This window comes from Trachurus trachurus (assembly GCF_905171665.1).
Source record: "Trachurus trachurus genome assembly, chromosome: 14".
In the NCBI taxonomy this organism is placed as follows: Eukaryota; Metazoa; Chordata; class Actinopteri; order Carangiformes; family Carangidae; genus Trachurus; species Trachurus trachurus.
This window is the reverse complement of record NC_139903.1, coordinates 33,259,564-33,271,857: the sequence shown is the minus strand read 5'-3', so window position 1 is coordinate 33,271,857 and position 12,294 is coordinate 33,259,564. Positions and strand designations below refer to the sequence as shown.

Below are 12,294 nucleotides of genomic sequence, written 5' to 3'. Positions count from 1 at the left end.
TCACTTACTTCTGCTTTAATAATCATTATTTAACAATGTAATAGGTCTCAGGTTGTCTATGATTTGGGGATTTTTACCTGGCTTTGGAATTAAAACTAGGCTATAACCCCCTGTTTCATACTTGTGGGAAGATTGTGTTCATTGAGAGCTTCAACTAAAACTTTGTATAAAAATTATCTAATTATGTCCCAGAAATGTTTGTAGAAATTGGCTGTCAAACCATCAGAGCCTGGGGATTTGTCCAGATGAAGACGATGAAGTGCATTATTTAATTCTTCAATTGTTATTTCTGCATCACAGTTTGTAATCTTGGTTAATTGTGGGAATTTTGTCTTTAATTAAAAAAAAAAATGTTAAGCAATCTTGTTCAGAGTAGCCTATGATTTTTTATATAGGCTAAGTCATTATAGAAGGAGAAGATTTCATTAGAAATCATTTTGGGATCTGAACATTCTTCATTTTCAATCAATAATGTCTTGACAGTATTATTTCTTGACGTCTTTTTTCTAGTCGGCAAAAATACGAAGTGTTTTGTTCTCCTTCTTCTATCCATTTAGCCTTTGAACGGATATAAGCTCCTTTGGCTTTGTGTATAAAAGATGGTGTCAAGTTTGCTATGCAATTCCACCATTTTCTGTTTGTCTTCTTCTGTGTGACTACTTTTGTTACAAAGTGTGTTCAGGTTTAAATGAGCTCTTTTTCTTCTTTTCTCGCCCTAAGAGCTTTTTCTTTACTATAGGATATAGAGTATTTTCTGACATTACATATTAAAAATTCCCATTTGTTTGCATATGATTGAATTTGAGCACCAACAAAGAGAGCCTGAAGGCGGCAGTCAGTCAAGCAACCATAGCAACGACATGATGCGAGCTGCCGTAAAGCACCACAGAAGAAGAGCCGTCCCCATACCGGAAGTGGCGTCGCTGTGAGTCTCCAGGCTAGCAGGCTAGCAGCTGTTAGCAGGTGAGAAGAGAAATGTGTAAATATTAAATGTTTTTAACATTATAACCTCTGTTAAACTGTCACACTGATGACGTCACACTCGTCAGTGCAGTGTCCTCGCGCTGACAGCAGCAGTCCGTCAGCACGCAGCTGTTTATGGGCTGTTAGCCGTTAGCCGCGTGCTAGCTGTGTCATAATGTTGAGAGGACCAGAACCAGCACCGGGCTCCGAGACCTCGGTCCTGGTTCCCCAGAGATCCGAGCCACATGTGGACAGAAACGGGTGTTGAATCGTTCGGTGACCACAACAGTGGCGAGTTCCGGACTCGGTCCGTCCGTGGTTCTGGTCCCGGTCCCGGTCCGGTGGAGTCCTCAGTCACCGAGCTGCTGGGCTGTGTGACGCACCTGGTTCTGGTTGTGGTCACACACGCTGCTGATGAATAATGTGCAGAGTGTGTGATGAGTTGGTTTAGAGGATGGTCTGTGCTGAGTGAGGGGAGGATGTTACACTTTTTCTCAGTTGCTAAAACACTAAACCCTGTTGTCTGAACCAAGAGCTCAGTTGTCTGAACCCACTGATTGAATCAGTCTCTTTTGGCAAAACCATCAGCACTTTTCACCTGTTTAGACACAACTTACCAACACATTTTCATTGTGATGCACCTGTGTTGCATAATGCTGAGCACAGGTGGCAAAAGTCAAACACAAGTAAAGCACAAGTTGAACACATCAACTCAAAATAGATCACACTTGTGTCCAATGATGTGAGGGAACATATATACGTAAAGCCAGTTCAGGATGAGAAATGATGCTGTGGCTCAGTGATGCACTTCTCATTTCTATATTTTTGTACTTAGGCTTACTGTATACAAGTGCTAAATGCACAAGATTTCTGTTTGTTTTTGTACTGTACAAGTGCTACGTGTAGTACTGTAAAATGCACAGGATTTCTGTTTTTTTGTTTGTTTGTTTGTTTACAGTACTATGTACAAGTGCTGCTAAATGCACAGGTTTTTTTGTTTTGCAACATGCATTTATGGAGGGAGAGGAGGAGCAGAGGAAGAGGAGAAGATGAGAGACGACAGGGTGAAGGAAGAGAGGATGAGGGAGGGAGGGAGGGATGAACTGGGAAGAAAAAAGAAGAAGGAAGGAAAAGGGGATGAAATGGACATGGGGAGGGAGGGAGGAATGTGAAAGAAAGGGAAGGAGAGAAGTGCTACAGTGTAAATGCACAGGTTTGTTGTTTTGCAACATGCATTTAGCTACAGTGAACTATAAACATTCATATTTCTACAGCTTCATGTGCTGAGCATTGTGTTTTCTATTTGTCTATGTAGTGTTTAGTGACTGCTCAGTAATGTTTTTACAGTAATGTTGATTGACTCGGGGGACGATTTGACAACAGAGTTCAGTTTTGAGAACAGATTAAACTGTTTTGAGGTGAAGGTTTGGTTTTGCAAGAAGAGTCTGAGGTTTTGTGAATGAAGCTTGAAAATTGGGGTTTGTGTTCACAGTTTAGAGAAAAGGAGAGAAGGTTTCAAGAATTGTGTCTTAGCAATCGAGAAAAACTGTAACAGACAGCAGCTCAGTCTGTGGACAGCACTGAACCCAGAGTGTGTGTGTGTGTGTGTGAGTGTGAGTCTGCCCTACATCTCTTGATTGACTGGTTGTGTGTCTCAGGTTCAACATGAGCAGCCGAGGAGACGAGCAGAGACACGGCGGAGCAGTGAGGGAGCAGGAGGAGAAGGAGGACGACTTCTACGACTGCCAGGAGACTCTGGAGCCTCCAGACCCCAGAGAGGACGAGGAGGACGAGGACGAGGAGGAGGAGGAGGAGGAGAATCAACAGGATGCTGAGTCAAAATGTTGTCACATGAACACTGAAAGACTAAATGACAGAGGAGATGACACAGAGACTGAGAGCGGAGGAGGAGGAGGAGGAGGAGGAGAAGGAGACCATGTAGAGGAGGAGCAGGATGACAGGCTGCAGGAGGACTCAGATTCAGAGATGAAGGAGGAGAGTCCAGCGCTGGAGTTTGATGATGAATACTTACGGGAGGTGGAGAAGGAGCTGACAGAGGAGGAGAGGGAGGTAAGAGCTGCTCAGCTACACACACACGGTGTCATCCCTATGTTCCCCACTTTGTATGGGACCGGGAAACATAGAACCCTTTTTTAGAAAAAGGGTCCTATGTTCCCCACATTTCCCCAAAAGGACCTGGGGAACACGCAATTTTTGTACCCATAACTGGAAGTTGAGTTGTGACTTTGCAGATTTTTGCCTATTTTTGAGTGAGAAGTTGAGTTGTGACTTTGAGTGAGAAGTGTAGGCTAACTGTCCCATTGGTTGGGTTTAGGCAATGAAGAAAGGAGTTGGTTAAGTTTAGTAAAAAGACCAGGTAGAGGCTAGACAGGCCAGATAGATAGAGAGTTCAGATAAGTAGAGAGAGTCCACCGACCAGCAACAGTGGGGAACATAGGACCCTTTTTTTTTTAAAGGTCCTATGTTCCCTGGTAACAGTGGGGAACATAAGACCCTTTTTCAGAAAACGGGTCCTATGTTCCCCAGTATGTATTGCGACCGGGGAACATAGGACCCTTTTTGGGAAAAACAGGGAACACAGGACCCTTTTTCAACAAGAACATAGGTACGTTCCCCACACACATTACTGAGGTCTCTGTCTGTTTCAGAGTCGACGGCAGCAGAGCTTAACTCTGAAGGAAAAAGGAAACAGCCAGTTCAAAACTGGAGGTGAGTACTACACACCAGTCTGAGTCCAGAATCTGAGCCAGAAGCAGAATCTGTATAAAGCAGTATGTATACATGTGTCGTGGCAGACTGGCCGGAGGCGGAGCGCAGCTACACGGAGGCTCTGGTGTTATGCCCCGTCTGCTTCAGCAGAGAGAGAGCCGTGCTGTTCTCCAACAGAGCTGCTGCAAGGCTGCACCTGGTAACACACGCTAACAACACACACAGCAGCCGATACAGGACAATGGTTCCCTGCTAACACACTGCTAACGGCATGCTAACTGTGTCTCCTGACAGGAGCTGAAGGATCAGGCCATCTCTGACTGCACCAGAGGTCAGTGTCACTGCTGCGCTGTGTGCTGTTCATAATGAGGGGGGAGACCGGTTAACACCTGGAGGAGAGGAGAGGGGAGGAGAGGAGAGGAGAGGAGAGGTGGGGGGAAGGGAGGAGAGACGAGACGAGAGGAGTGGGGAAGGGAGGAGAGAGGAGACGAGACGAGAGGAGTGGGGAAGGGAGGAGAGAGGAGAGGAGGGGAGGGGGGGAAGGGAGGAGAGAGGAGAGGAGGGGAGGGGGGGAAGGGAGGAGAGGAGAGGAGTGGAGTGGAGTGGGTAAGGGAGGAGAGGGGAGAAGAGAGGAGAGGAGTGGGGAAGGGAGGGGAGAGGAGAGGAGAGGAGAGGAGGGGGGAAGGGAGGAGAGGGGAGGTGAGACGAGAGGAGTGGGGAAGGGAGGAGAGGGGAGGAGAAGAGGGGAGGGGAGAGAGGAGAAGAGAAGAGAGGAGAGGGGAGGGGGGAGAGGAGAAGAGAGGAGAGGCAATTTTTTACAGATTGTCTCAAAGGGCTAACCTTGTCCCGACCAGGTTATGTTAAGAGTTTCATCCTAAAATGGTCTATAAAAGCGCTGCTGTTTCACTATTTAACTCATCTAGAGCTGCGTCACCTTTACTCTGAAAGTCCAGTGGAGCTGGATCAGAACGGAGCGTTTGATCCGCTGCTGTTGACTTTCTCTCTGAGCGTCTCCACCTACAGATGTTCAGCTGAGGGAATACGCTGCTCAGCTGTTGAGCCCAGCATCAGCAGCTCATTATTAGGCTATAGCCGATATATTTTACTTTTCTATACAGTCTATGGAGGACACTGAAAGAAGTTGTCCGCTCGCAGCAGGGCAGATAATCAGATGGATAAACAGTAAAGTTAATCATTTTACTTTGATGTGGCCATGAATAAACTATTTTCAATGTTTCACCTGTTATATATCAGTGTTGCCCAAACACACATTCTGAATAGGTCTACGCTGGTTTCACAGTTAAAAGGACTTTGTATTGTCTTTGGAATATGAGACTGTACAGCAGCTAAAAACCCTTCATACACACACAGTCTCGCTTTCAATAAAACACACACTCACATTCGATCAGTGAAATATAAAAACAATATAAAACACAATTTAACTCTTTTTTGTATTACTCATACTCCCCATTATAACAACCTGCTCCTCTTGGCTGAAATCAGCAGCCTGTGATTGGTCCATTTTGTGCGGAAGTAGAATCATGACGCCTCCTTTGATGTGAACACAGAGCACAAGGCTCAGAGCCGACTTAACAAACCAACTTGATAACCAGTAACCATAGTAACAGCTGATACCGGGGCTTCAGGTTTAGTTGAGCTGCGTGGATCTGTTGAACCTCCTTCGCAGTACAGGCCTCTGTTCAACACTGGGTTGCTGCTGGTATTGATTTATTATTTCTGGTTTCCGTAGCGATAGAGCTGAATCCAGACTACGTGCGGGCGCTGCTGAGGAGGGCGGAGCTCTACGAGCAAACAGAGAAGCTGGACGAGGCTCTAGAGGACTACAAGCAGGTTCTGGAACGAGATCCCACCCAGACCGGTGCTAGGCAGGCCTGTATGGTGAGTTCACTGACTGCTGGGACAGCCGGGACTCAGCCTCCTTTAGTACCACAGTGATCAGCTCATTGATGTGGCGTTCCATCAAGAAACATGAAGACCACCGGAGCACTGACCCGTCTGTGTGTCTGTGTGTGTGTGTCTGTGTTTCAGAGGCTGCCTCAGCAGATACAGGAGAGGAATGAAAAACTGAAGGAGGAAATGATGGGTACGTACAGACCACACCGTCCTGTCTTCTTGTCTCACATCACTGTTGAAGGATTTTACAGTGGTGGAAAAAAGTTTCAGACACCCTTCAAAGTTTACACAATGGGCTCTCTGCACAGCTCCACTACTTCCTGAACTTAATTACTTCAACAAGCGCCTTTATTTCCTGTATTACCTTATTGGACGAACTGATTAATCCAGGTGTGTCTGATCATTGATCATTGATCATAATGTAAGACAGGAAACAAAGTATAAGTTCAGGAAGTAGTGGAGCTGTGCAGAGAGCCCATTCCCTGCACATGCGGATCAGGATGTGTCATTTCTTGCTGAAAAAAACCTTAAAAGCCAGATGTTGGTTTGTCTTCCAAGCTGTTGGTTGGTCTGCTCTTCCTGGCTCTCTGGAAGCAGCTCTCTTCAGGCTTGTTTCCTGCCTTAGGTTCCTTGTTTTAGCCATTTTGTCAAAATGTGGCTTTTTTAGGATTTGTTTAGTATTCTGGCTGTGACTGGACTAAAAGAAATTGCACTGTACGACCTAAGAGTGATTCTTATGCAATATGTCACAAATACAGAAGAGGATTATGGCCGCTGTGGGGGAAAAAAGTTAGTTCTGACGTTTTTCTCAGGATTCTGAGAAAAGAGCTCCAGACGGTCTTTCTTTTTTTTTTTTACCAAAAAAGTCAGAAGGTGGTGGAGTAGGTGGTGATAGCTCTCCTAATAGGACGGCCATTTTAGCCAATCACAAGGCTGGAAAATGGCGAACCGAGGCCGGGCAGATTCCTTCGTGTGGACTGACAGCGAGGTTGAGTTACTTCTCACTGTCACTTATGAATTTAAAATCAGTCAGCTGGTCACGTCTAGAGCTCCACAAGTCTCCATGCACACAACTTACTGTTTACCGTCGCACAGTGTGACGTCAAACAATGTCGACAAGAAAATTGCGGTTTTCCTGTCCACACATGACCGCTGAAACCGGACTTTTTGAAAAAGTTCACCCTGGACTCTGGTTAGAAAAAACTCCAGTTTCAGGAGCCACAACTGCGGTTACGTGTGGATGAAAGGCCGAACCGTGCAGAGAAACACTAAATACCTGTGTTTGTATGAACGGCCCCTGAGATTAAAGTTTTTTCTTCGAATTCTGAGAACAAGTCAGAACTGACTGAGTTGACTGTCCTAACCCTCTTCCGTACACAAATGAATGGGGTGTCCCAAAACTTTTTTCCACCACTGTATTTGTTGTGCGAGTGAAACTTTGCTCTGACATGTTGTGAGAAACAGTGATGTAAGAGGTGATGATGTCACACAGGTAAGCTGAAGGACCTGGGGAACATGATGCTGAGGCCGTTCGGACTCTCCACCAACAACTTCCAGGTCAACCAGGACACGGACACGGGCGCGTACTCCATCAACTTTGTGCAGAAACCCAACAACAGATGACATCGCGGTGACGTCACCACAGACAGTGATGACATCACAGCAGCCTGATAAGTGTCCTGTTTGTGCTGCGTCATCAGTCACTGATTGGTTGATTAAAATAGGAGCAGAGACTGAGTGAAGCTACAACAGTTTAATATGAACAACAAATAAACACAACAGAGTCACAACCACATCACTGATCCATGATCACTGAGCTCTTCTGGACAGCAGCATCTCCCTGATGTTGTCTTCAGCTTCCTTCACGCTGCGTTCAAGGTACACCTTCTTCTGCTGGAAATAACAAAAAAAAAACACACACAGTCAGGGCACAGACACACACACTGACTGTGACACATAACACAAGTGTCTGTGTTTTTCTGTCTGAAACATTAAAGCAAAAAGTGGTGTGGATGAATCCCCTGGTCTCTGGTCTCTGGTCTGTCTCACCTCCAGCTCTTTGATCTTCTCATCAGCTGTTTTCTGTTTGTCCATCAGCTGGTTGTTGATCTCCTCTTTAGACTGAAGAATGAACCTGAAACACACAAGTTGAAGGTCAGCAGCAGCTTCCCACTGAAGCAGGGTCAACAGGGTGTGTTACGGGACGTCACCAAGCCCCAGTAGAAATGTCACGTAGGCGCTACACTTTAATGCTTTAAAGGGATAGTTCAATTAGGGCTGTTCGATTCATCGATTTAAAATCGTAATTGCGATTATTTGGAATCGTAAAAATCGATTTTTTACTCTAACAAGGGTACTACGTTCATTAATCTGGGCTGCGCTGAATTATCGTAATGACTGCTGCCTCCTTCCTCCCATCACACTCCCCACACACTGTAAACAAGCATGTCGGCATTTTGCTAAGACCAGTGAGGATTTCGTTGCCAAAAAGACCAACGGCCCTTTTCCACTACACAGTTACAACTCTCACGTTTTTAGATAGATAGATAGATATTTTTTTAATTCAATTTTTAAAATTAGACTCTAGGTCAATTTAAAAAGACACAAACGGCACACAAAATAGTTTGTCATTTAACAAAAAAATCGTAATCGTAAATAGATTTTTCAGAGAAGAGCAGCCCTAAGTTCAATATTTTGGCAAATTGGCCCATTGCCATAATCCCTATAGTAGCTATATCTATATACAGTATAGCTCAACAAACTGATCTTAATCCTGATCTCCAGATTAACTGAACCTGAGCTGGAAAACTAGAACAGTTGATCAGGATCAGTTAGAGTATGTTGATCCTGAGGGAGGAGCGTTCACCGTGAGCACTCATTTCACTCCAACCCAGCTGGAGGTTTTAATGACGGCGTACGTGGAGTATGAAGTTGAACACATTAAAAACAATCTAGTTCATCTGAAACTGCGTGGGGTGAAGAGTGTGTTCTCTGAAAAACTCAAAGCTCATTAATACACACAGATATTTATTGTACAGTTCACTGTAGAGCAGGTGTCTACTGTACAGACATGTGGGGCTCCAAACTGCCCCATGTGGAATGTTTTTGGTCTCAGTGCTGAATCATTATGGCATGTTCACATTCAGCTCTTTGTCAGTACTGAGGAGGCTGCGGATGACCTCCTACTGCAGGCTCTCTGATTGGAAGTAAATTAACATTCCACAGATTGTGTGTGATGGTTTTCAGCAGTCTACATCTAACATCATTAGGCCTCTTTACCACAGGAGGATGAAGAACCATATGTTGCTGTTGCTATGGAGACTGAGGGGCCTACAGAAGTTTACTGTACATCTTTAATATGTATAACAATTTCTACTTGCACTGTCCCACATGGAAATGTGCACGGTCTCGTCTCTTATGCTCCAACGAGCCGTTGATGATGCATTCACTGTCTCCAATGGAAAAAAAAAATTAAATAATTTTAAAACTGCTGCTGTCGGTGAAGAATCGAATGACAAAAAAAAACATCAAATCTGCTCCGATAACAAATGACATCCAGGATGCGTGAGGTAATAAACCTACTGGTTATCCACCTGGCATATGTTGCCATAGCGACTGCCTCAGCATTACACTGAACCGGTGTAGGTACCAAATTTGTCCGGGCTGCGACTGTCGATGACGTGGCACATCGTGATTGGTCGTGAGGATTTATAAAAGTTGTAGGTAGACAAAAGTGAGCTATTAATAAACATCTACACAACTAACAGTGACGAAAATGATTAAAATACTGTAATTAGCGCGGGCGTTCACGAACATTTGTTTGACGTTGTGGAGATCTGAGCCAAATCTGGAGAGAGTGTGTTGTTGAGCCAGAGACAGAGACAGGTCTGGAACTAAGTTCATTTTCTCCTGAATTGTCCGTCTGAAAATTGTCATTTTCGTGTCAAACTGTTCAGAAGAGATGTGGCTTGTGACAGATGAGTCCAATATTTACTATGGGGTCAAGTGACTAACTTCGCTAACATCCATGGCCTGTCCTGTTGTCTGGGTAACCAGACACAGGTCGTCATGGCAACCTGTAGTACACACCGAGACTCACCAGTGGCTCAGGTGACTGTGTTTTCCTGTCACTCATCAGCAACAACAGAACCGTGAACAAAGAGAAACGCTGCCACCTGCAGGTGAACTGTGGTACAGTGATGTTCAACAAGGTGAGCTGTGACATCATCACCACATGACCACAACAAAACCACCTGACCCGCTTTGTGTTGTTGAACTGGGACACTGTAGATTAGGCTGAACTGTCTGTGATGAATACTAACTTAAGAACCTCCCTTTATGTAAAAACACTGAGGTTTGGTGATGTCACTGACGTCAGCTCATCTGTCCACACCACCTGCCCAGGCCGACAGAGACGCGTGGCGGTCGTCATGGAGACTTACATGCGTCCGACTCCCTCGTAGAGCCGCGTGTTGTCGGGCAGCGTGGCCACCTCGGTGCGAGTCAGCTTGGCGTGTTTCTGGACCCAGGTCAGCTGATCGATCTGCAGGTCGGCCAGCTTCGCCTTCTGCTGCGTGTCGATCATCTTCACCTGCAGCTCCGAGAAGGCCTGGAGAGACGGGAGGAGACACGCTGAGCACCAACACATACCACACAGGAGCTCCTACCTACCTACAAGTCAAACCTGTAAACCTGGAATCTGATCCACTTCATCTATGATCTAAATCGTTGGATTAAATCATTAAAGGGTTAGTAGTTCAACATTTTGGCAAATTCTCCCATTACCATAATCCCTATAGTCATAGCAGCAGGTTCATTACCTTTAATTATCGGTGCATGTCGTTTTGAGATCCACGGGGCAGGGACGTGAGCTGCTCAGCTAACACAATGGAGGTGAACGGTACAGGTCCTCTGTCCCTCATCAAACTCATCAAATACACAATCCAACAACTCCAAAACATTCTGGTGGACAAGTTGTGACCTGCACATTCACCACGCTATGAGGTAATCATAATAATCATGTTTTTGAGGCAAATGGAACTACATTCTAGACAGCTGCAGTATTTGCTTCATGTGTTGTAATGTTACATATTTATACATGATTATTAGCATGTTCGCTGAGCAGCTCGCATCTCTGCCCTGTAGATCTCCAAACAACATGGCTTTTTAGCAAAAATCAAATATTGCTTAGGCTATACGTATTTCACTGAAGTCGAATCACACATCCAGGTAGCGCCTGTTAAAACTGTCACCACTGTGTAGTCTGAGGAAGGACGGAGGCACTGTTGTTGCATTCAGGTGCAGTCAGGCAGACGGTCGTCAGCAAGAGAGAAAGACTGTAAAACGTGGGTCAGGTAAACAATAAGACATCATCATGACAACATATTGTCACGCCTGTATTGTTTTGCCTCGTGTTGGCCGACCACTTGTTTACATAGACCCTTGTTTATCCTGTTACATGCAGCGTCTGTTGTCTGTCTGACGTCTGCCCCATTTCACGTGAATGCAACATCAACCGCACCGCTAGATGGGGGGAATTCCTACATACTATACCTTTGAAGGTAATGAATCTACTGCTATGACTATTGTGATTATGGCAAAAGGCAAATTTGCCAAAATGTTTAACTATCCCTTTAACTAAGTTAATTTATATTGGAACTAGGCGGAGCTTTTGTGCCATCATTAGATTCTCAAACACATAGTGCGCATTGGTATATTCCTCGGTTAGTTATCTACCAGATTTTATATCGCATGGGCTTTTTGGCATTGAGCGGCTGCCGTACGATGAGAGTGTTAGGTGATGAGAGAAGAGTAAACACGGCTGTGTTCACTTACATGGAAAAGTGGTCTTCTCAAACTGAACTGTAGACAGCTGAATAAGCTGAGCCCGTGCTTCATGCTGCAGGGCAGGCCTCATGTTAACGCCCAGCTCCGATGCTAACCCTCGGCGACTCATGCTAACACTCAGCTCCTAATGCTAATGCTAATGCTAATGCAGCAGTTAATGTAGCCGCCGCAGCCCGGGTCAGAGACACAGAGAAGCAGAGGACAGGACGGGACAGGACAGGAGATGAGAGGACACGAGACAGGACATGTTTAATTGGACTGTACCTTCTTCAGCTCCAGGTCTATGGGCGCAGCCATCTTCAACAGTGCCGGTCCGTATCCCCGTGCAGAGACTGCGCATGCGCATGTCTTTTTTTTAATGCTTTATTGACAACACAGATGAATACAAGCAAACAGTCTACGACATTATTATAACATAAACTATAATCATAAACACGCCAGGGGGTTGACAACAAGACAAAGAAGAAATAAATATTTAATTAAATCCTATTTTGTAAAGCTTAAAGAGATCATATGTTTTAACAGCTTTTTTATTTTCATAGTCAGATATAGAACAAATGAATTATTGGCTTTTTGCCTGAAAATTTTGATTTGTGTATGTGACATTTTGTTAATACAATTAATACATTAATAAGAATAATTTAGTTTTCTTATCAAATTCAGTGTTACCAAACAAAACATTTTTCCAACATAAATTAAACTGGGGGTGAATATGATCACTGATAAAAACGTGTCAGTTTTGTCTGGTGTGTTCACACCAGTATCCTTCTTGAGCCTCTAGATTAGGATAAATTGGGTAAAATCTGTGAAGCATTTTAAATTATATCTCTTTGACTTTGT

General features: G+C 44.7%; 2 protein-coding genes across 2 annotated transcripts; one reads left to right on the top strand and one right to left on the bottom strand.

Moving 5' to 3' along the window:
* Positions 1-895: 895 nt before the first annotated feature.
* ttc1 (tetratricopeptide repeat domain 1) lies at positions 896-7,260 on the top strand. Its single transcript, XM_083987341.1, has 8 exons — positions 896-963; positions 2,622-3,033; positions 3,633-3,693; positions 3,780-3,892; positions 3,988-4,024; positions 5,444-5,592; positions 5,743-5,797; positions 7,100-7,260. Exons 2-8 carry the CDS (start codon positions 2,629-2,631, stop codon positions 7,228-7,230), a joined length of 951 nt encoding a protein of 316 aa, XP_083843467.1. The 5' UTR covers positions 896-963; positions 2,622-2,628; the 3' UTR covers positions 7,231-7,260.
* A 90-nt stretch (positions 7,261-7,350) lies between these two features.
* Positions 7,351-11,785, bottom strand: pfdn1 (prefoldin subunit 1). Its single transcript, XM_083987344.1, has 4 exons — positions 11,719-11,785; positions 10,050-10,216; positions 7,657-7,741; positions 7,351-7,500 (listed from the first exon to the last, which is right to left on the bottom strand). The coding sequence occupies exons 1-4, from the start codon at positions 11,749-11,751 to the stop codon at positions 7,417-7,419; spliced, it is 369 nt and encodes a 122-aa protein (XP_083843470.1). The 5' UTR covers positions 11,752-11,785; the 3' UTR covers positions 7,351-7,416.
* Between the last annotated feature and the right edge of the window lie 509 nt (positions 11,786-12,294).

What these genes read in the sequence shown, in the direction of transcription:
- ttc1 (XM_083987341.1), top strand. Translation starts at nt 2,629, where the DNA reads ATGAGCAGCCGAGGAGACGAGCAGAGACACGGCGGAGCAGTGAGGGAG. An exon ending in CAGCCAGTTCAAAACTGGAG is followed by an intron (nt 3,694 to 3,779) that starts GTGAGTACTACA and finishes GTGTCGTGGCAG; the next exon opens with ACTGGCCGGAGGCGGAGCGC. An exon ending in CATCTCTGACTGCACCAGAG is followed by an intron (nt 4,025 to 5,443) that starts GTCAGTGTCACT and finishes TGGTTTCCGTAG; the next exon opens with CGATAGAGCTGAATCCAGAC.
- pfdn1 (XM_083987344.1), bottom strand. Translation starts at nt 11,751, where the DNA reads ATGGCTGCGCCCATAGACCTGGAGCTGAAGAAG. An exon ending in TACGAGGGAGTCGGACGCAT is followed by an intron (nt 7,742 to 10,049) that starts GTAAGTCTCCAT and finishes TGTGTGTTTCAG; the next exon opens with GTTCATTCTTCAGTCTAAAG. An exon ending in AGAAGATCAAAGAGCTGGAG is followed by an intron (nt 7,501 to 7,656) that starts GTGAGACAGACC and finishes TGTTATTTCCAG; the next exon opens with CAGAAGAAGGTGTACCTTGA.